Source organism: Gracilinanus agilis, chromosome 2 (assembly GCF_016433145.1).
Source record: "Gracilinanus agilis isolate LMUSP501 chromosome 2, AgileGrace, whole genome shotgun sequence".
Lineage (NCBI taxonomy): Eukaryota > Metazoa > Chordata > Mammalia > Didelphimorphia > Didelphidae > Gracilinanus > Gracilinanus agilis.
This window is the reverse complement of record NC_058131.1, coordinates 148,480,939-148,505,434: the sequence shown is the minus strand read 5'-3', so window position 1 is coordinate 148,505,434 and position 24,496 is coordinate 148,480,939. Positions and strand designations below refer to the sequence as shown.

Below are 24,496 nucleotides of genomic sequence, written 5' to 3'. Positions count from 1 at the left end.
ATGTAGAGGACTCATTGGTTAGATAGCATGAATTTATGAGGTTAGATAGCATGAATTTATGGTGGACCTAGTCAGAATTGTTTTATTAGTAGATCTGCATGTTTAAGTGGAAGAGACAGATGTAGAAATTATTTGATAGTAGTGATTAACAAAGTCTGATGATAGAAAGTTAAAGAGTAAGGGATTTATGGGTAGATAGAAATGTATACAATTAAAAAAAAACACTTTCAAATGAGGATCTTCTTTTTCTCCTTCCTAACTTCTCTTCCCTAGCCCCCAGTGAGGAAGCAAAAAAACTCAAAAAACCAAACCCCTGTTACAGATATGTATAATTTACCAAAAATAAAAATACTAAAATTGGTTATGTCTAAAAAATTATGTCTCTTTTTACACTCTGAATCCGGCTCTCTTTCAGGAGGTAGGCAGGTAGTATATTTCAACACAAGTCTTCTGGAACTGTGATTGGTCATTGTGTTAATCAGTGTTCTTAAGTTCTTCATAGTTGTTTATTTTTCAACATTGTTATTATTTAATAAATTGTTCTCCTGGTCCTATTAGTCTGCAAAAACTTCATACGATCTTTCCCAAATTTTTCTGAAACTGTGCATCATTTTTTACAATACAGTAATGTTAAAGCAATGTCAAAAGGCTTACCATGGGGTCAAGTAGGTAGAAAAATGAGTGGTTAGAACACGTGAAAAAGGACTGGGTAAATAAATAGTTGAGCAACCAAAATCATGATAAATAAGAAGAGTAGGTTCAGTAGAAAGGAGGTCATGGGAGAAATAAAATAGGAAGTTGTGGTCAAAGAGGACAATTTCAGAATTCAGGTGTTGGAGACAGAACAGTTTGGATGTGTGGCTAAAATAAAGTTCAGTTGGAGGGCAGAGAAGTTGGAAATGTTGAAAAAGTACATGATTTGTGGATCATCAAAAATATATTAAAGTCACTTAGGATGGTGGCAGGGTATAAAGTGGAAAGGAAGACTGAACAAGCTCTTTAAGTCATTGAGGAAGGTTGAAAAGTATGCTGGAGTCAGTAGATGATGGCATAGCCTTCAAAGAAGAGTATTAAGTAGTGGTGACAGAACAAAGGACTGGAATTTAGAGTAGGGACAGAAAGTTGAGGCGATTAAAGGAGAAGATGGGAGGGTAGAAGAGTTTGCTCTTTTTTTTCTTTCAGAAATTGAATGTTTGAAGAGACATGTTTAATTTATACACGGTTACCAAACCATTCATAAAAAGGTTTTAGTCTAAATGTCAGTGCTTTACATTTTTGTTTTAAATGGTGTTTTCATTCCATAACTTCAGTTTTCTTACTTCCTAAAATAGCTTCTAATGATTCTGGTTACTTCTATAAGTTAACAACTAAATGTATCTCAGGAATACATCCTTTTCATTAATAGAGCTATGATTGGTAATACTAACATTGTATTCCTTCATCAAATAAAATAGTCCTATGCCTATAGTGCACTTCCAATAAATATTTTGTTGCCATATTTATTTTTTACTTTAATAAATCAAATTTCATTGCTTTATAGTTTCAAAGAACCTCCCTTCCTACTTGGAGTTCTGCGACCAAATGTGAAGTTGCAGCAGGCAAAAAAGTTATTTGAAAACCAGCTTATTGGTCCAGAGTCCATAGCAAATATTGGTGGTAAGCATGTGAAACCATCAAGCTCATCCATGACCTTTAAAGTGTTCTGATGAAAAATATTTGTACTTATCATTTATTTCTTAGAAAGAGTACTAAATGTTGTTAGCTTCTGAACTTCCAAAGTAGACAAATGTATTGCTTATTAGCTTTATTTGTATTCTATACCACCCAATAGCAGTGTTGGTGAACCTTTTAGAGATCGTGTGCCCAAACTACACCCTCAAGCTGTCTGTGAGCCTCTCACATTATCCCAGACAGGGGAGGAAGTGCTTGCATTGGGCTGCTGGACAGAGGGGCAGGGCATATGAAAATTGTCCTCAGACGCAATGAAGAGGAAAGGGGAAATGGAGCAACCTCCTCTGGCATGTTGGGGCACATGTGCCATGCCTTTGCTAGCATGGCCTTATAGCAATGAAGAGTCCTATGAGCAGTTCATTTTGGTTAATCCCTTTGCATTGCTTAATATATAATGTTTATCACTCCATCTCAGTTTTATTGTCATTGAAAAGTTATAAGGCTTTAATTATTAGACTATTTTGTGTCCTTTTTTAAAAAACTTATTTTTTAAAATTTTATTTTTTTTAGAATATTTTTCCATGGTTACATGATTCATGTAACCTCTTTCCTTCCCACTCCTGGAGCTGACAAGAAATTTCTACTGGTTTATACATGTCTTATTACTCAAAACATTTTCATATTATTCCTATTTGAAATAGAGTAATCTTTTAAAAACCACAACTCCAAATCATATACCCATATAAACAAGTGAAAAATCATGTTTTTCTTTCAGGTATCTACTCCCATAGTTCTTTCTCTCAATGTGGATAGCATTTTTTTTTTTCATAAATTCCATGGGATTGTTCTTGATCACTGCATTGCTATTAGTAGCAGAGTTTATTACATTTGAACATTCCATAATGTTTCACTTTCTTTGTGCAATGTTCTCCTGGTTCTCCTCATTTCACTTTGCATCAGTTTATGGAGGTCTTTCCAATTCAAATAGAAATCAAGCATTTCATCATTCCTTATAGCATAATGGTATTCCATCACCATCACACACCACACAGCCATTTCCTAATTGAGGGACACTCCCTTGTTTTCCAATTTTTGGCCACTGAAAAAAATGCAGATATAAATATTTTTGTACAAACTTTTTTTTTTATCTCTTTGGGGTATAAACCCAGTAGTGGTACAGGTGTATCAAAGGGCATGCAATCTTTTAAAGCCCTTTGGGCATAATTCCAAATTGCCTTCCAGAATGGTTGGATCAATTCACAATTCCACCAGCATGCAATAGTGTCTCAATTTTGCTACATCCCGAGCAACATTTATTATTTTCCTTTACTGTCATATTGGCCAATCTGCTAGGTGTGAGGTAGTACCTCAGAGTTGTTTTGATTTGCATTTCTCTAATCAGGAGGGATTTAGAACACTTTTTCATGTGATTATTGATAATTATGATTTCTTTATCTGACAATTGTCTATTCATATTCTTTAACCATTTGTCAATTAGAGAATGGCTTGATTTCTTGTAAATTTTTTTTTTAAACCCTTGTACTTCGGTGTATTGTCTCATAGGTGGAAGATTGGTAAGGGTGGGCAATGGGGGTCAAGTGACTTGTCCAGGGTCACACAGCTGGGAAGTGGCTGAGGCGGGGTTTGAACCTAGGACCTCCTGTCTCTAGGCCTGACTCTCACTCCACTGAGCTACCCAGCTGCCCCCCATTTCTTGTAAATTTGACTTAGTTCCTTATATATTTGGGAAATTAGACCTTTGTCAGAGAATTTTATCATATAATTTTTTTCCAATTTGTTGCTTCCCTTCTGATTTTGGTTGCATTGGGTTTTTTCTACAAAAACTTAAATTTAATATAGTCAGAAATATTCATTTTACATCTTATAATATTTTTTATCTCTTGCTTGGTCTTAAATTCCTTTCTTTCCCATGGATATGACAGGTATACTATTCTATGTTCACCAAATTCATTTAAGATTTCACTCTTTATATTTAAATCATTTACCCATTTTGAATTTATCTTGATATAGGATGTGAGATATTGATCTAAACCTAATTTTTCCCATATTGTTTTCCAATTTTCCCAGCAGTTTTTGTCAAATAGTGAATTCTTGTTCCATAAGCTGGGATCTTTGGGTTTATCAAATATTAGCTTACTGAGGTCATTTCCCCCTAGTTTATTTCATTGATCCACCCTTCTATCTCTTAAGCTAGTACCAGATTCTTTTGATGATGACTGCTTTGAAGTATAGTTTAAGATCTTACTGCTAGGCTCCCATCCTTCATATTTTTTTCATTAGTTCCCTTCTTTTCTTGATTGACAACTTTGGGTAGTTTCTGTCTACATATTAGGCCATCTTTGGCTCAGAATTATGTAATATTTTAGCTGGAGAAAAAGAATTTTAAGTTATTGGTGATTTTTCTTTATATAAGCATAAAAATATTTGTTAGTGTGGTATTCTTTTAAAGTATTTTATTAAATAGAACTTTAAATTTTTCTTTTAGAAATTATTACATTTAGAATCTAAAAAAATTCCTCTGTTTTTGTTCTTTGAGTAAAAAGAAAACAAAATAGAAATTGGCCAGTTTTAAAAGTTTTATTATTACTATTAACCATTAGCTCACAAACCTCAGTTTTCTCAATTCCAAAATCTATTTCTCCCTACTATTTAGACCACTGTGATTATTTATATTAATAAAATGTTCCAGGCTTGTGATTTCATTCATTAATTTATAAGTACATATTAAATGCCAACTATGTAATAGGCACTGTGCTATGCATGGGGGGATACAAAGAAAGGCAAAAACATAGTGCCAAGCAGCATATTATTTTGGATCTTGAAGGTAATAAGAAGCTATTGGATTTTACTGAGGAGGGCAGATGATGTCATAGCCATATTTAGGAAGAGAAATCTGACATTTCAGTAAAGGGTGATCTTGAGTGGAGAGACACTCAAAGATGGGAGGCCAAATAGAAGCTATTGTAAAAGTCCAGATAAGTGGTAATGATTGTATGAGTAGGGGAAATACAAGAAATTCAAGGTAAAAATGACAAGATTTGACAACAGATTGGATATATAGGATGAGTGCATGTGAGGAGTTGAGGAGTTGAGGATGTCGTGAAAGTTGTGAACCTGATTAGGAGGATGATGGCATCCTTTATAATAGGAAAACTGGAAAGAGGAGAACATTTTTCTGGGGGAAAGATAATCTTTTGAATATGTTGAATTTGAGATGCCTATGGGATATCTAGTCTAGTATGAGATGTTCAGAAATTAGTTGGTGATATGACTGAAGATCAGGTGGAAAATTAGGACTGGATATATACATTTAAGAATCATAGATATTATAGTTGAATCTAAGGGAGCTGATGAGATAGATCATCAAACAAGATCGTATAAAAGACAATGGGAGAGAGAGGCTCAAATGCCAATACTTCACTAGTTGAAGATGGGATGAAATGAGGCATTCCCAATTCACTGAACAATCAACAAAAGGAGAAACCCAGACTTAGTGTCTTTTTTTTTTTTTTTTTTACTCTTATGTGACCATAAAATTGTGGCAGGGAAGCTGGGGCCAATCAGGTTCTGTGGACAGTTTTATTTCCAATTAGGGAAAATAATTCCTGTTGATAAGAGGAAAGGAGAAGGAATCTGAGCCCCTTTCATGTTGGGAGTGGTAGGGAAAGAAGCTGCATCAGGGAAATAATATTAAAAATATTAGTTCTGTCACAAGGGACCAGTCAGAGCCTTGGAGGACAATCATGGTTAGTAGCCATGACTATGCCAAAGATATAGCAAAAGAGATTGAGAAGTGGTTAGATAAATAGGGAGAGAACTGAGAGAGCAGTTTTAGGAAAACCTAGAAAAGAGGGTATCCAGGAGGAGATGGTGAATTGTAGTGCCAAATACTATAGGAAGATTAAGAAGGGGGAAAATTGGGAAAAAGCCATTAGATTTAGCAAGTATGTGTTCACTGGTTATAGGGGGCCATGCCTCTATATGATTTTTTGGGGTCCTGAGCGGCGTGGTGGCATAGGATGGTTAAGGCAGGAGAAAGAAAATGAGAACAACTAGACTAGTGGTTAGCCCATGCTGTCCCAAAGTCTGTGGGCTTGGGAGTTTATTATATACTGGTTTCAAACAAAGAACACAGCTATGAAGGGGTAACAGATCATACATAACCCATTAAAGTCTAAAGAGTAAACGTATAAGTACCAAGACAATGGCCAAATTCCAACCATCAATTAGTAGGGATAATTCTGGGAGAGGAAATATTTTTATGGAGATGCTCACTTATTGAGTTCTGTCTTCCAGGATTATAGGCACCTGGACAAATAAAGTCAAGACTAAAAGCACCATACTTTATCTAAGTATGCAGACTTATCTTAAGTAATGTTTGTTAGGGTTCAGGCTTCTTAATTATCAAGGAGAGGAATCATTAACTCAGTAGATGCTGGTCTGCCACTTCAAAGTTTTCCAGTAGGAGTTCTAAGAAAGGTGGGGATCAAAACTGAGTCAAAAGAGGAGCCTCAGATTTTTATCTTAGATGGCCCATTCTGTCTGCATTCCTGACATGCAGTGCAGAAAAATCATACACACAGTTTTACTTGCCGATGATTTTGTAATGGGATCCAGATAAAATATCTGTTACAGACTCTGTTTCTTTAAATGACTCCTAATAGCCTCTTGGAGGGATCAAGTTGATTTTGGATTAACCTACCTGCTGGTACCAGAGCCTTTTGGGGCTCAGGTGACCAGGACCAAACACAAAGACTGCCTCAGCCTGGATTGGTCACATAGGGAATCCAGATAACAGGCCCTAAATTTGATTCTATTTCTCCAAAGGCTTTAATACATAGAACGGCTTCCCACAACTGGTGATTTTGGAGAGAACAGTTACAGTTGAATGATCAGGTCAGAGTCAGATTACATACAATTTAGAATCTAGGGAGAGGATAGGAAGTAGAATGCCAATGGCTTTCTCAGGAGTTTAGCCAAGAAAAAGTAGAGAGATATAGGATGATAGTTAGTGGGGATGGTAGAATAAATAGGAAAAAAAATTTAAGGATGAGGGATTCATGGATGTTATTTATAGGAAGCATAGAAAGACCCAGTAGATAGGGAATAATTGAAAATTAGGGAGAATGGTTGTGATGATGGTGGTAGTCTGTTAGAGAATTCAGGAAAGGCAAGAATCAAAGGTGCATGTTGAGAGATTTGCTTTGACAAGAAGAAGGGCATATTGGTGACTCAATCATTCATACTCATCACACTTTTATATTTTATACTTAAAGAAATTTCCAGTAATTATTACATGACAATTGGTCAACCTTAAGATAGCAAACATTATGCAAGAAAGTTCATTGGGCCCAGAGTTTCAGACCATAGGCAGTTGTTAAATGGAGATATTTTGCAAAGGAACCCTTTATTTCATTAGGTATGTCATGCTTCTTTCCCTCAATTCTAGGGAAATAACAATAATAATAATGATAACGATAGCATTTATTATAACACTTTAAGATTTTCAAAGTGTTTTACATGTTTTGTTATTTAATCTTCACAACAGCCCCTTGAAGTAAAGGCTATTATTATCCTCATCTTAAAAATGAGGAAATTAAACCTGAGAAAGGTTAAATTACTTGCCCAAGATTATAGCTATTAAGTGTATGAGGCAGAATTTGAACTTAGGCTTTCCTGATGCCACATAAAGAACTTTATCTACTATACTTCCTAGTTTCTTTTAGAAGTAAATGGATCATTTTATTTCTATGTTTACTTAATTCAGAAATTCAGACCAAAGAGACAGTTCTGTAAGCATGGAGTTCTTCTCCATATATTTGAAATATTGTGGTCCTCAAAAATGGTTTTTTCCTTTTGACTACCTTTTATCTTATGGGAAAGTGAAGAGATTAAAACTTACCTGTAACTTTTTTTGATATCATGTAGGAAGATCCTATATATGCATAAATATTTGTGATGTAGACAATTTTGTAGATAAGATATTTAAATAACCTTCTCTCTTTCAGATGTTTTGTTTACTGGCACTGCTGATGGTCGGATTGTAAAACTTGAAAATGGAGAAGTGATCACAATTGCCAGACTTGGTAAAGGCCCTTGCAGTAAGTCAACAAAAAGTTTTCATACATTGAAATCTGGAAAGACAACTGAGTTATTCCATATAACTAGAGATCAGATGGTTAAGTGATTGTCCAGGTCACATAGCTAGTAAGGGTCTGAGGCCTAATTTGAACCCAGGTCTTCCCAACTCCAGGCCTGGTGCTTTATCCATTGTGCTACCTAGCTTTCAAGGAAACATGGTTTACCAATGGAAAGAGTAGTGGTCAGGAAGTTAAGAGATCCATGGGTTCTACTAATAGCTTGCCTGGGACTATCCATATGACCCAATGACCACTAGAATAATTTTAGCCATGTTGCATAGCTTCTCTTACTTTGGTTTTCTCTAAGTACAGTACTAAGAAATGGAAAAATTTATCTACAACTGCATTGTTCATTTCTCAATCTGTGGGCAGACTTCAATGTTGCTACCTAAATTCTTTGTCATTTTTTTGGGATGATACTAACTGATATGTAAGTCTATTTGAAATGGGAAATGTCTCCAAATGATTCACCTTTTGAAAATAGAAGTTGAATATTTAAATACCAGTTGTCATAGGTTTGGTAAAATATCTTTACAAAGAGAAAAAAAAATATCCATAGACTGACCAGAACTATGTTTGAAAGATGAGTTTTGTGTTTTCTGATTAGTAGAAAAAAGTAGAAAATCTAAAGGTTAGGGTGATAGAATGACGCTGTTAAGAAAAATGGTAGGGAGCAGTTGGATAGCTCAGTGGATTGAGAGCCAGGCCTAGAGATGGGAGGTCCTAGGTTCAAATCTGGCCTCAGACACTTCCCAGCTGTGTGACCCTGGGAAAGTCACTTGACCCCCATTGCCTATCCTTACCACTCTTCTGCCTTGGAGCCAATACATAGTATTGACTCTAAGATGGAAGGTAAGGGTTAAAAAAAAAAAAAGAAAAAGAAAAACGGTAGCTTTTACAGGCTGTCACTAACTGACATTTTATTAACCGAGAAAGGTCTGAAAATCCCAAGAAAAAGATAAAGCTAGATAGTGGTGGTTATTGCAAAGTACATTCTCACCCCTTCAAAAAGTCAATGTATTATGTAGATATCATGACTAAATTGGCAAGACAATAGTAAACAGGTGAAATCTTAACTATATACCAAAAATTGTCTTTTATGGCATTATGTGGAGGAAAAAGACAATTAGTAGTCATGGAGATACAGTGGAAGATAACTGATCTGCTATGGGTAGAATTCTGGATTGGGGGTTAGAATACCTTTACATTTGTCTTCATAGAAACAAGAGAAGATGAGCCTGTCTGTGGGAGACCTCTTGGAATACGAGTTGGGCCTAATGGTACTCTTTTTGTGGCAGATGCTTACCAGGGATTATTTGAAGTGGATCCTAGTACAGGTATGGCATGACCTCTCATAATAATAATCATTTTGGTAACCTCAAATTTTTATTTTCGGCAGTAAATGCTTTGAACTAACTTTGTATTAGAATTAGAAATACAACAAATAGTCTCGTTCACTTGAATGTATATAAATCATAAACCTACAACAATTCATTTCAACATTTTATTTTATTTTATTTTAAAATTTATTTATTTAGTACAATTTTCCCCCAGGTATCTTAGCACCTCCTTTTCCTCTCTGTACCACAGAAGTTATCACTTGACAAAAAGATATGTGTGTGTGTGTGTGTGTGTGTGTGTGTATATATATAGTGTTTTTCGTGTTTTTCTTTTTCAGTTCATTCTCATAGGTGTACATTCACAAGCTTTTCTGCAAACACTAATTCTATAACATTTAATATTTATTTACTTGTTTGTTTGTTTGTTTATTTATTTAAGCCCTTACCTTCTGTCTTGGAGTCAATACTATGTATTGGCTCCAGTGGAAAGGGCTATGCAATGGGGGTTAAGACTTGCCCAGGATCACACAACTGGGAAGTGTCTGAGGTCAGATTTGAATCTAGGATCTCCCATCTCTAGGCCTGACTCTCAATCCACTGAGCTGCCCCCAACATCTAATTTTTAAAATGATAAACTAAGTAATGTTGTGAGGAAGATAAGATTAGTTATTGATTAGGTATTAAGTACATAGCAGGAAGGAGCTGGAGCTGGGAATTCCAGGATGGAATGAGGGAGCAGGAAGAAGTGACTTGTGCTCTGGGAAGGACTCCATTGGGGTTAACACAAACTGTGGTTAGCCCTGGGAGCACTCAGAGTAAAAGGACATCCCGTATCCTGATTTTCCCCTGGGATCTTGTGTGGTGTGTCATCTAGCAAAGAGTCAAGATCTACAGTCCTGTGCCAAGGAAGAGGAGGAGTTTGCGTTCTATCTGGTGGACAGAGTCTTGAGCACACCTTCTCAACTTGGTACCTGAGACCACTTTGGCTCTTGGCATCCAGAGATCATCAGTGGATTGCAGTGAGAATCCCAAAGCCACAAAGCCCTTAGCTGTACTCAAGCCTGGCAGGTTCCAGGTCTGAGGCAGTCACCCAGTGACTCCATTTACAGCTCCTTGGGCCCTGTTAGTTTAGATAACTAAGTTAGTGTAGAAATAAGTCCTTCCCTTTCCCTGTGGGGTTTTGTCATTAAGGTTTAAGGTTTTAGAGTAAACATTCCTATCCCTCCTTTTAATTTGTTCATTATTAAACCAGTTATATCCTGTTACCTTGCCTGTGGGACTCAAAGCCTCTGGCTCAGGAAGGCAGTTGGTCAACGGTCCCTTTTGACAGTTAGGAGCTGCTTGGCTGTTCAGGTCTTCATGTCCAGGTCTTGTCTCTCATAAATTCCAGAGTGTGTTCCCACAAACCACTTAGTTTATTTTTAATATCCCTGGTGACCCCCATTGCCCTTACTTATATTTCCCACAGTAATTATCAACAAAACATATTTGTAAAACAAATTTAAAAAAATGTTACCCCAAATTCATATTCTTTAATAAGACAGAACCAAATGAATTAATAGAAAAGTAAAGAAAATAATTGTCTTCTGTGTCTCTTTAAAGGACTACCCTGAGGTTGTACCATTTTTTTGCTCTATTTTTCTTTTCTTTCTTAAAAATGTAGCTACTGTATATAAATTCTGATTTTGTTGATTTTTTTGACGTCTTTTCATTTAGATACTTATTTTTTGTGGGCTCCATATTTACTGATTTTTATAGCTCCATCATTTTCATGATTTATTCAGTTATTCTCCAAATGTTGGTTGTATAGGTTGTTTTCCAGCACTTAAAAAAAAATTATGATAGAGTAGCCCATTTATGTTCTTGCATGGTGTTTTCGGAATAGAGCCCTAGCAATGAGATCAATAGGGTGAATGGTATTGAACCTCTTTTGAGATTCTAATTGCATATTATATTTTTCTCATATGTTTTCAGTAGCATATAGTTTCACAAATAGAGTTTCTTTCCAGACCAATCAAAATTGGATTTGTAAAAAATTGGATTTATTTGTAAGAAAAGCATAGGTTTGTGTATTCAAGTTGTCCTAATTTTCCATTCCTCTGATTATTTTGGGAGTTTTGAGTATCTTTTCATATTGTTATTACCAATGTATATTTCTTCTTTTATAAATTGCCTACTCATTTCATTTGGCTATTATCATTAGTATACTAATAGTAATTAATAGGGCAGTATAATTACTCATCAATATGCATTAATTTATTTATTGCCAAGAATTTTTCAAATCTATTTTCTCTTTTAATTTTAGAAATATTGCTTATTTTTACTGTGCAAAATCTTCTTCCTTGTATAGTCAGGCTGATGGGTTTTGTCTCCAATGATTTTTTCTTTTTGATTAAAAAAATCCCTTTTCCCTAAATTAATACAGATGTTTATACTTTTTTCATTTTATAAAAGTATTTAGATTATTGATCTAGTTAAAGTGCACTGAAATATATGGATCCAAACCCATTTTTTTGTCATACAGTTATCCAGTTTTTCTAGAAGTTTTTATTGAATAGTGGATTCCATTCTATAGTGTTTAAGTTAGCAATTTCATGTAGCAGCAATCTTTTTTATTCATTGGATTCAGTTTCTGAGTTCTCCATTCTTTTTCTAGTGCTAGATAGTTTTTTTTTTTTAAACCCTTACCTTCCATCTTAGAATCAATCCTGTGTATTGGATCCAAGCAGAAGAGCAGAAATGGCTAGGCAATGGGAATTAAGTGACCTGCCCAGGGTCACACAGCTAGGAAGAATCTGAGGTCAGATTTGAACCTAGGACCTCCCATCGCTAGGCCTAGCTCTCAATCAATCCACTGAGCCACTCAGCTGCCCTCTAGATAGTTTTTTTTTTTTTATTTTTTTAATTTTTTGTTTTTGTTTTTAATTTTAAACCCTTAACTTCTGTGTATTGACTTATAGGTGGAAGATTGGTAAGGGTAGGCAATGGGGGTCAAGTGACTTGCCCAGGGTCACACAGCTGTGAAGTGTCTGAGGCCGGATTTGAACCTAGGACCTCCCGTCTCTAGGCCTGGCTCTCAATCCACTGAGCTACCCAGCTGCCCCTCTAGATAGTTTTTAAAAATGTTGTTTAATTTGTTAACCCACTTTGCTATTTCTCCTTCACCTGCATTCTTTTCATGGTTCTCAATATGCTTGTCTATTTTTCAACATTAATTTTGTTATGACTTTATCTAATTCTGTAGAATAACCTATAATAATATATGTTTTAAAAAACCTTTGCCTTCCATCTTAGAACCAATACTGTGCTCTAGTTCCAAGGAAGAATGGCAATAAATGTTAGGAATGGAGGTTGAGTGACTTGCCCAGGGTCATACAGCTAGAAAGTATCTGAGGCCAGATTTTTTATCTTTCCTCCCTTAATTCACTAAAATACAGACCCCCTAAGCTAAAATAATTGTGTTTTTTTATATCTGTATAAATTTTATGCTTGCTCTGAATTTTAGAAGCAGACAAATGAAGAATTTTTAAGATTTTCTTTCCCCACTCTAAACTAAGTTGATTTTTACAAACTTCTATGGTCCCTGATTACATATTTTTTCATTTCAATGGCACCAAATAGGAAAAGACCTTAGAGCATCTATGTATGCCATGGATTTTTTGAGTATGTCCTGGGCTCTTTTGGCAATTTGGTAAATTCTATGGGCCCTTAGAATAATACTTTTAAATATATAAAATAGTTACAAAGGAATTATATAGAAATAAAGATATATGTATAATTTCACTGTATAAGTTCATATACTCCCTGAAATCCCATTTTCACATCCTTTAGGTGTCCATATATGCAAAATTAAGATCCTTTCCCTTAGAGGAAGTAGGATATCTGCTTTTAGTGAATTTTTGGTCTAAGAATATTATAAATTTTTTTATGTACTTAAGGAAAAAAACTTTAAAAAGTTTTCAGAATTTTGAATCTTTTTAATTTAAATGACATAAAAATATTCATTGTAGTTTTTCTTTTCTAAGATAGGTGTATGTTTGAACAAAAACACCATCCTTTTTGAGATTTAGTTTCTTGGAAAAAAATCAAGTTTAAGAGGAAACCAGTTGTTTTTTTTTTTTAAATCCAGGTAGAGTAAAACAGCTTTTGTCTTCCCAAACACCAGTTGAGGGAAAGAAAATGTCATTTGTGAATGATCTGACAATTACTCAGGATGGGAGAAAAATTTATTTTACGGATTCTAGCAGTAAATGGCAAAGACGAGATTATCTACTCTTGGTTATGGAGGGTACAGATGATGGACGGTAAGTGTTTATTTTTATATTTCTAACTTAAGTACTGTATTCTTTTCTACTATTTGTCATTATTCTATGGAAATTTTGTTGTATAAATGAGACTTGTTTTCTGTATTTGACTTCCCTAGGAGGATGAATCTAATCATTGAAATCACTGGGTTAAAAGATATCAGCATTTTAATAACTTTATATATAATAGTTATAATTTCAGATTACTTTTCAGAATGGTTGGTTCCATTTATAACTCTTTTAGAACATTTGTGAACAAAGCATTTCAGCTTTTGAGACAGGTCTCTATTGTCATTTGTTGTTGTGTTTTGTTAATAGTAGTAATTGTGGAAAAAAAACAAATAAACAAGAAAGTCTTACTTTTCCTTTGAAAGGATAAAATTAAAATAGCTTTTTTCATACATTTAGGTTTTTTTCTATAATTTTTTTTGGATAAAATTTTCTTATTGCTATTGGTAAAACTATTAGATTCCTTTTTTGGGGAGCAGAGCTCTGTGTATATACACTCTCTCCCTCTCTATATTTATATGTATATATATATAAATAAATAAAATAAATTTAAGTTGTTTGGAAATAGTGTCTATTGTCTTTAATGCTTTGCTTTGGAGAAGACTTGTGTGGTAATAAAAGAAAAAAACAAATATTTGACTTTTTTGTAGCACTATTATGTGTGTAATGATCCAAGACCACCACAAACATACTAGCCTTCTGTCAGATTGGTCTGTTTTAGCCCATCTTCATATAAGGTAGACATAGGGAAGTGTGAAGTTAAGGAATATGAAAAAATGAACAGTCTTGGTAATGGGCTATATACTTCAGTAGTTCTTTACTCAATATTTCACATCTGTGGAAGTTAACAGTTTACTAGAAGATACAAATTATAGAAGCCTTAGTCACTTCTTGACAGTCAAACAAAAGCAACTTTTTCATTGACTTGATAACTGAACATCTATGAACTTCTAGAATTAGTTTTTTCAGGATAGCACTGAGGCTAAATCTGTTTTCAGACTAGGTTATGGAATCTTCTGGAATGGGATAGACCCAAAACTCTTAGCTTAATTTTTAGGTTTTCCCTGTGCTCAAGAGCTCTTGGGAGTTTAATATCAATTCAGTTGACTTGGGTTTATTCCAGGAGAATAATAGAAATTTCTACAACAATCTCTCTTTCTTGAAATTTAGTATACAATAACAGGATATAGAGTGGAGTATAAAAAGATGTCTAATGAGAAAAGAACTGGAAAAATGCAGCAACATATTTAGATAGGAGGAGAAGCTGGTATGTTTCTGATTAACTGAAGAAATTGAACACACTGAATTTTTTTGTAATGGCACTTTGTAATAATAGTAGAAATGTTCAATAAGCTAGCACTTATTAAGTGTATTAAATTTATGTGATCTGAGAACCTTGGATCTCTCTTGGCTTGGAAAAAAAAAAGATCCCCTAAAGTAACTTAGAAACCTTTGGAAGCTCGTCTAGTGGTACTGCTCTGGGTTCCAGATTTGTATCTCTGATGCTAATCTGGAAATGAATCAGGTGTTTGAACCTTGAGATGTGAATGCATTTCAATTGTCAGATCAACATCTTAAAGTTCCCAGTAGGGGGAGCAGGATACTAAAAATACCCTCAAATACCATTTATTCCTATTGAAGGGAATTTAAAAAAACATTTTACTTATTGGTATTTTTCAGATTGTTAGAATATGATACTGTAACTAGAGAAGTAAAGGTTTTAATGGAAGGATTAAGGTTCCCCAATGGAGTCCAGCTGTCTCCTGCTGAAGATTTTGTTTTGGTGGCAGAAACTACTATGGCAAGAATAAGAAGGTATATGATACTTGTGGGATGGGATAACAGAGATTACTTATATTTTTTCTGTATCAGTGCCTATCAGATACTTGCTTATAATATTATAGTACTAAAAGAAATGAGATCACCTTTTTTTTGCCAAGGCCAGGGTGCGTCTCTGTCTCTGTCTCTCTCTCTCTGTCTCTCTGTCTCTCTCTCTCTCTCACACACACACACACACACACATTTTGCTCCTGTAAGATCCTTCTCAGTTTAAGACCAATAGAAAATGAGGTTCTTTACTTGATTTTAGATATTTTTTTATGGCTTATCAGTTCATATTCTTTTTCTGATTTCTCCCTTTGTATTCTTTTACCTTTGACTAGAGATTCATGTTTATAACTCAGTTTCCTTGAACATGCTATAATGTATAGTTGGAAAGATGTTTCTTTGAGATCAAAGAAACATGGAAGTAGAGCTGAATGGGTCCATATTAGTCATCTAGTTGCCGAGATCTGAGAAGTTAAAGGACTTGTCTAAAGTCTTACCAGTAGAGTCATCATACCAGTAGAAAGGAATGGATTCAGGATTTGAACTTTGGTTCTCTGATTCCAAATCCTGCACTCTTTCACTGTACCAATATAGCCAGTATCTACAAGGCTTTAAAAAAATGGAAATTTAGTTATTCCTATGTAAACTTACATTCTTATGGCAGTGGGTGAAATTGGGGATAATACCTCTTATTTTCTGTCATTCTGATTTTTTTTTCTCCTTCCAGATTCTATGTGTCTGGGCTTATGAAGGGTGGGGCAGACATATTTGTAGAAAACATGCCTGGTTTTCCAGATAACATTCGACCAAGTAGCTCTGGAGGATACTGGGTTGCCATGTCAACTGTTCGGCACAATCCTGGGTTTTCTATGTTGGATTTCTTATCAGAAAAACCATGGATTAAAAGATTAATTTTTAAGGTAATGAAAAATCTCTAGTTTTGTTAACAAATGGAAAATAGCTAATTGTTATATTAAAGATTCATTTGAATGCTAAAAATTCTATTTTTTTTATAGTTCCACAATTTCTTGTCAATTAAGTTGGTAATTTAAGTGAGCACTTGAAATATCAAATTATATGTACAGTTGGAGTAAATTTAAAAATAGTTTTTGGATATGGCAACAATTTGGTTTCAGAAAGGATAAAGTATTACAGTTTAATAAAATATCCCTGATGGTTTTCCTTCCTCAGTTTCCTCATGTAATTTAAACTGATGAAAAAATTGAAATCTATAGGGGGAAAATTTTGCATAATTATAGAGTGTATTAACATGCTCTTGTTCTTAATATAGTTTTTATTTCATGCTAAATTTGGCAAAATTGGTTGGTATTATAATAGAAATCTCCAGTCTTTTCTAATATAAGGCAGCCATTTTTGTGATAGTTCTGCTAACTCCATTATTTTTCATTTGGTTTAGGTACCCTTACAATTTAAGAGGTAGATACCTAGAACTTTTTTAAGTCATTAGAGAACACTAGTTGGAAAAAAATTTACCCATTGAAAGACTATTTACTTTTAAAATTTTAAATTTAGTTTATTAAAAATAAAAAGATACTTCTGGTTACTTAAGCTCCTGAGAGCTGTTTATTGAGAATCTACATACTGTGCGAGGTACTGTATTTTATGTACCCTAGCAGCAACACTCAATACAGATTATCAATAAACTTTGATTTCAAACTTCCTTCCCTACTTCCCCAACATTCAGTCCTCATACTCCCTCCCATTACAATTAAAAATAGTTTCCAACATTTTTTGAGGAACATCGAGTCTTGTTGAGATGGCAGATAATCTATAGATTTTTACATATGGAATCATGCTGTACATTTTCCCATATTAATCCTTTTGTGGAAGGAAACTCAAACAAAAAAAATTAAGAAAGTGAAAAAAGTTTGCTTTTGGTATGGATTTTCAGATTCCATCAATTCTTTCTCTAGAAGCAGATGCCTTTTTTTTTATCACGAGTCCCTTGGATCATTGGAGTTTTGGATCATTGTATTGCTGAGAATAGCTGTTGTTCACAGTTATTCATTGTAAAGTATTATTGCCACTGTGAACGATGTTGTAGTTCTGCTTATTTCTCTCTGTTTCAGTTCCTTTAAGACTTTCCAGGTTTTTCTGAACTCCTGCTTATCATTTCTTACAGGACAATAGTATTCCATTTCAATCATATACTATAATTTACTCATCTCCTCACTTTCTAAATATTTGTACTCCTAAGAAAAGATGCTTTATATATTTTTATGTATATAGGTCCTTCTTCTTTTTGGTTTTTAATCTTTTTGGGATACAAACTTAGTAATAGTATTGTTGGGTCAAAGGGCATATACTATTTTATAGCCTTTAGGGCACAAGTCCAAATTGTTCTCCTAAATGGCTGAATTTGTACACAACTCCCCCAACAGTGCATTAATACCTCAATTTTCTCATATCCCCTCCAAGTTTTATCATTTTCTTTTTTTGTTATAATAGCCAATCTGACAAGTGTGAGGTGGTACCTTGGAGTTGTTTTAATTTGTATTTCTCTAATTACTAGGGATTTCTCTAATTATTAGTGATTTAGAACATTTTTTACATGACTGTTGAGAGCTTTAATTACTTTGAGAGCTGCTTATTCATAACCTTTGACCATTTATCAATTGAGGAATAACTGGTATTCTTATATATTTGGCTCATTTCTCTGTGTGTTTGAGAAATGAAGCCTTTATTAGAGAGACTTATAAAATTTTATTTGCACCACTATGGTTACTGTGTATTACTCTCCAACCTTATTCCCCCTGTTTATTTTCTGATCACCACTTCTCCCAATTTGACTTTATGTGCCCTACCTCCCTTCTCATATCTCCTTTCCCTCCTACTTTCCTATAGGGCAAGATAGAGTTCTATAGACAATTGATTTTGTATGTTCTTCCCACATTGAGACAATTCCAACGAGAAAGGTCCATGTCCCTTATTTTCCACTTCACTGTAAAAATTCTTTCATGCCTCTTTTATATATGATAATTTACCTCATTCTATTTTTCCTTTCTCTTTTCTGCCAGTGCACTCCTCTTTCTCATGTCATAATTTAATTTTATTTTTACATCATTTTTCATGTTCAACCCACACCCTTGCCTTCTGTCAATGTATAATACTTCTAACTACTCTAATAATGACAAAATTCTTTGGAGGTGCAAGAATCATCTCTCTATCTGGATGTATACAGTTTAACTTTGTTGAATGTCTTTTTATTTCACTTTATTGTTTACCCTTTTATGTTTCTCTTGAGTCTTATATTTGGCAATCAAATTTTCCATTCAGCTCAGGTCTTTTCATCAGAAATGTTTGAAAGTCCTCTATTTCATTGAATATGCATTTTTCCCCTGAAGGATTATGCTCACTTTTGCTGATTAAGTGATTTTTGGTTGAAGTCTTAGCTCTCTTGCCCTCTGGAGTATATTCTAGGCCCTCTAATCCTTTATTGTAGAAGCTGCTATATCTTATGCCATCCTGACTCCGGCTCCACAATATTTGAATTGTTTAATTTTTGGCTGTTTGCAATATTTTCTCCTTGATCTGAGAGTTCAGGAAGTTGACTCAAATATTCCTGGGAATTATCGTTTTGGGATCTCTTTTAGGTCTTTTGATTTCAGTTTTGCCATCTGATTCCAGACTATCAGGACAGTTTTCCTTGATAATTTCTTCTTTTTTCTTCTTCAATGTCCAACATTTTTTTTCTTTTTCTCTTTAATTTTAAATATTAATAAAGTTTTTTTCCCATGGCTACATGATTCATGTTGTCTCCCTCCCTCTCCTGGCATAGACAAGCAATTCCATTGGGTTATACATATATTATCACTCAAAACCAATTTCCTTATTATTCATTTTTGTAATGGAATAATCTTTTAAAACCAACCCTCAAGTCATATACCCATATAAACAAGTGTTAAAGTGTTAAATCATGTTTTCTTCTGGATTTCTATTTCTGCAGTTCTTTCTCTAGGTGTTGATAGTGTTCTTTATCACAGGCCCCTCAGAATTATCCTGGATCATCGCATTGCTATTAGTAGCAAAAATCATTTACATTTTATCATCCCACAGTGTTTAAGTTACTGTGTATAATATTCCCTGGTTCTGCTTATTTCACTCCACATCAGTTCATGTAGGTCTTTCCAGTTCTTATGAGAATCAATCAAATTCCTTAAAGCACAATAGCATTTTATCACCATCACATACCACAATTTATTCAGCCATTCTCCAATCGAGGGACATACCCTCATTTTCCAATTTTTTTTCCCACTGCGAAAAGCTCAGCTATAAATATTTTTGTACAAACAGATCCTTTCCCATTTTTTTATCTCTTTGGGATACAAACCTAATAGTGGTATTGCTGGATCAAAAGGGCATATGTTTTTCTAAAGTCCTTTAGGCATAATTCCAAATTGCCTTTCAGAATAGTTGGATCAATTCATGACTCCACCAGCAATGCATTAGTGTCCCAATTTTACCACATCCCCTTCAACATCTATTATTTTCCTTTACTGTCATATTGGCCACTCTACTAGGTGTAATGTGGGACTTCAGCATTGTTTTGATTTGCAATTCTCTAATCAGGAGGGATTTAGAACATTTTTTCATATGATTATTTTTAGTTTTAATTACTTCCTCTGAAAACTGCCTATTCATATCCCTTGACCATTTGATAATTGAAGTGATTTGATTTCTTATAAATTTGACTTAGTTCTTTGTATATTTGAAAAATTAGATCTTTGTCAGAGAAATTTGTTGTAAATTTTTTTTTTCTGAGTTTGTTGCTTCCCTTCCAATTTTGGTCACATTGGTTTTGTTTGTACAACCCCTTTTTAATTTAGTATAATCAAAATCATTCATTTTCCATCTTGTTATGTGCACTCTCTCTTGTTTGGTCTTAAATTCTTCTCTTCTCCATAGACCTGACAGGTATATTTTTCCATGTTCTCCTAATTTACTTATAATATCACTTGTTATATTTAAGTCATATAACCATTTTGAACTTATTTTGGTATAGGGTGTGAGATATTACTCTAAACCTAATTTTTCCTTGATGAGATATTTCACATTTTCTTCTATTTTTTCATTCTTTTGGTTTTTAAAATTGTTTCTTGATGTTTCATGGAGTCATTAGCTTCCATTTGCCCAATTCTAATTTTTAAGGCATGATTTTCTTGATTGAGTGTCTGTACCTCCTTTTTTTCCATTTGGCTAGTTCTACTTTTGAAAGAACCTTTGGTGCTGATTCAGCTACTCTGAAGTGAATTTTTGTATCTCTTTCCATTTGGCCAATTCTGGTTTTTATGTTTTGTTCTTCAGTGGATTTTTGTGCCTCCTTTGCCAAGCTGTTGACTCTTTTTTAATGATTTTCCTTTATTAGTCTCATTTCTCTCCTCAATTTTTCTTTTACCTGTCTTATTTGATTTTAAAAATCCTTTTAGAGTTCCTCCATTAATCCTTTTTAGGCTTGAGAGTAATTGCTGTTTTTCTTGGAGGCTTTGGATGCAGCAGTATTGAATTTTTTGTTGTCTTTTGAGTTTGTGTTTTGGTGTTCCGTCACTAAAATAATTTTCTATGTTCAGTTTCTTTTTTTGTTGTTTGCTCATTTTCTAGCCTTTTTATTTTCTTTTAACTTAAAAAACTGTGAAATTTGGGCTCTGAAACTGTGTTGAAGGGAGCACTATTCCAAGTTTCAGGTTCTTTGTGTAGCTGCATTCAGAGCTAGCTCTGAGGGGCTATTTGCTTTTAGTTCTTCCAAGGTGGTGTGATCTAAGGAGAGGTATGTCTAATACTCTCCTGATCAGTGCTCTGGTCTGTGAGTAACCATAAGTACTCTTTTCCTTCTTGTAACTGTGACCAGGGTCTCCTATTCTCCTGTGGCTGCAAGTGTTGGTGTATGCTAGTGCTTCTCCTCTCAACTTGCACTCACATCCCATGATTGCTTCCTGGATCTGCAAATGGGCAATGCAACAAGAATCTTATACTCATAGCCAACAAGGGACCTCTGTAACCTCCTTCTGAGCAGTTGTTGGGCCCCACCTTACCATCTGCAACTGAGAGCTCTGGGAGCATTTGGTGCTGATTCAGCTGCAGCCAAGGCATATTGCCATGGTAGGGCCTTCCTTGACATGCTGCTTTGTACTCCACTTCCACTGTGGTTCAGTAGATCTTTATTGCCAGCCTTCTATGTTGTTTTGGGCTGAAATATTTCATCCAGTTTTTTTTTTTGTTTGTTTTTTTTTTTTTTTGTGGGTTATGTTGCTCCAAAATTCCTTTTGAGGTGTTAGAATTTTTTGGAGGGTAATTTTGTAGAGATCAGAGGATTATGTATGCCTTCTCTGCCATCTTAGCTCTGCTCCAAACCTGTCACTTCTGGACTGCTAACCTTTTTAGAGTCCTCTGGACTTTTCTTGCCTATGAGCCAGGAATTTTAGGCCAAAGGGAACCTTTTATTTTGAAATTGCAAGGCAATAGTACACTAAAAATAGCAGTTATCATTAAGACAATTTATAATATTTTACTTATGATAATGAATGAATTTCCCATGCAATATAGTACGTGGTTTTCAGTTATCTTAACAGTAATTCTGGAAGCTTTGTTAATGTGTCAATAATATGTGATTTCATCAGGGTTGAGTACTCCACTTACACCAATTTCTTCCCATATTATTTGGTTGATATTTGAGATTTGCCATCACTAAAAATCCCTCATCTTGTTGCTGCTAATGTGGTGTGGAATCTTTCCCACACTAGCATGCCTTTTGTGTCTTTAGTTTATATTATCAATTGTTAATACCATTTTAGCATACTATTGTTAATAGTTATGCTGGTCTTACATGTCCTGCCACATGTCCCTGTGAATTATATCTTATTTGTTTTTGGACCAGTTGGTAGAAGTTACTTAATCATTTTTTACTATAATTTGTCCAGTTCATAATTCTCTTCTTTCATTTTAACTGGTCTGGAGATCCCTTAGTTACTGTTATAATTATATTTGAGCTATTAAGAACCAATTGTGTGAAATCAGATAAGCCTAGGACTCAATCAGAAACTAAAGTCTTCTTTCAATGTGCTTCTTTTCTAGCTGTTAAGTCCAGAAACTGTGTCGAAGTTTGTACCTCGATATAGCCTTGTCTTGGAACTTGGGGACAGTGGAACCTACCAGAGAAGCTTACATGATCCCACTGGACAGGTTGTCAGCTACATCAGTGAAGTGCATGAACATGATGGACATCTTTACTTGGGCTCCTTCAGATCTCCTTTTCTTTGTATACTTAACACTGATCTCCTCTAAGAATTGTTCTGCTTGAGTATTTTAGTGGTCTAAATACCCAAGGTGTTCCTTTACCCACAGTCATGGAAATACATCTACCAATATTCAATATCATCCCTTTACAGTGTAGCAGGGGGATACCATAGTACTCTTGCTCATATGTTAGTTCTCTATGGTAGGATCCTTTCATTTTGGTTGACTTTTAAAGGGGAGCGCCCAAGATGATGACTTTGGGAATTTAGGTAACAGAATTCTAACACCCAAGAATATTTGCTTGTATAACAGCTCTCTATGGAAGTTTGAAAACTTTTATAAACTTAAAAAGTTTGAGGAACTTGTTTCTGCTACTAAATCTGTTTTTCCATCCTTAGCTTTGTTACCCATGAAATAGGATTAATATCTACTGTATTGGTAGGGAAAACTTTGAGCAGAAAGAAGCTATGGAAATTAAGTAAGAGTTACATTCTAAAGATTTGTGCTAGATAGACCACTGATAGGAGCATTCTAAAAGGCACTCCCAGCACAACTGAAGTGGGTAGTCAAAGTTTTGCCTCTTGAGAGGCACAACTAAAGGCTTTTAGGATACCTCAGTTCCTTTCAACTATTTAAAGGTTAGGTGCTGCAAGAAGGTTCTCTGGTGAAAGCTGGTTTATTTCAGTTATATTGAGAGTCAATACCAATATCTCTTTCTAAAAACTACCTGTTAGAGTGATATGATGTCACCCAGTAGGTTGAATTCAAAAGTGATTTTTTTTAGAAGAATATAATTTGTTTGCCTTTACATTGTTTCCTAAAAGGAACTGCAGACATGATTAAAATCACTATGTTGCAATGTCATGTTTGCATTGCTTAACCACCTTGACAAGTGGTTGTCTAATTATATTACAGGCAAACGACATCAATAAGAACTCTGTAATAATGAATATATTAAATCTGCTTTTCTGCTAACTGACTTTTTTGATTGTGTCATCTAGAAAATTATTTTCTTATATAGTGTAATTATTATAACAATGTCTGAAATTAAATTCTGCACATTATCATCAAGAGGCTAATTTTCAGCTTACATACTTCTATTTAGGGGGAAATGTTAAATTTAGAATGGAATTAATAGTTACAGTACTACTTTTAGAAAAAAAGTATGTCTTCCATGGGAAATTGTGTATATCTTTAGAGGCAGCCCATTTTAGAAGAATTTATTTGAATTCATTTGCCTTTACTCACCATGGACTTAGTCCTTTTTGGCCCTATAACTAGCTATATTGTTTTTCTGTCTCTTTTCCATTTTCAAATAGAAATACATATTGCTGAAGAACTTTGGGGAAAGATACTGTTTTAAAAAGAAAGTGGCATTCAAGTTTAATGATTTAAAAAAGCTGTGTTTTAAACTTAGACTATATGTACTAATTGGGTGGTAGGTAGCACAGTGAATAGAGTTCCAGGCCTGGAGTAAGGAAGACTCTTCTTCCTGAGTTCAAATCTAGCCTCAGGCACTTATTAGGTGGGTGATCCTGGGTGAGTAACTTAATCCTGTTTGCCTCAGTTTCCTTATCTGTAAAATGAGCTAGAGAAGGAAATGGCAAACTACTCCAGTATCTCTTTTAAGAGAACATCAAATGGGGCCACAAAGAGTTGGACATAACTGAAAACAATTGAACAACAACAAATATGTACTAATTATAGCACTGCCTGGCCTTTTTAAAAAAAAATTATCTTACTGGGTGACTACCACTAGGTAGCTATGATATGGGGTCATAATGTTGATTCATTCTGCTCAATTACTTATACACTGTCTGCTTTATATAAGGAAAAATTCTCCCATTTATTCCATGAAGCTTTATAGTGTAGCATATAGTTGACATTGACTATTGAACTTTTTTGAGTATACAGTGCATAGAGGAATGTTTAT

The 24,496-nt window shown here is 34.4% G+C and overlaps 1 protein-coding gene across 1 annotated transcript in view; it reads left to right on the top strand.

The window, feature by feature from the left end:
* Positions 1–23,095, top strand: part of LOC123236922 (adipocyte plasma membrane associated protein) — a 36,818-nt gene extending 13,723 nt beyond the window's left edge. The window contains exons 3-9 of the mRNA XM_044663441.1: positions 1,541–1,656; positions 7,701–7,793; positions 9,053–9,169; positions 13,302–13,476; positions 15,166–15,300; positions 16,040–16,232; positions 22,402–23,095. Coding sequence (XP_044519376.1) covers positions 1,541–1,656; positions 7,701–7,793; positions 9,053–9,169; positions 13,302–13,476; positions 15,166–15,300; positions 16,040–16,232; positions 22,402–22,611 — 1,039 coding nt within the window. The 3' untranslated portion in view covers positions 22,612–23,095. The remainder of the gene's footprint in view (positions 1–1,540; positions 1,657–7,700; positions 7,794–9,052; positions 9,170–13,301; positions 13,477–15,165; positions 15,301–16,039; positions 16,233–22,401) is intronic.
* Positions 23,096–24,496: the final 1,401 nt, after the last annotated feature.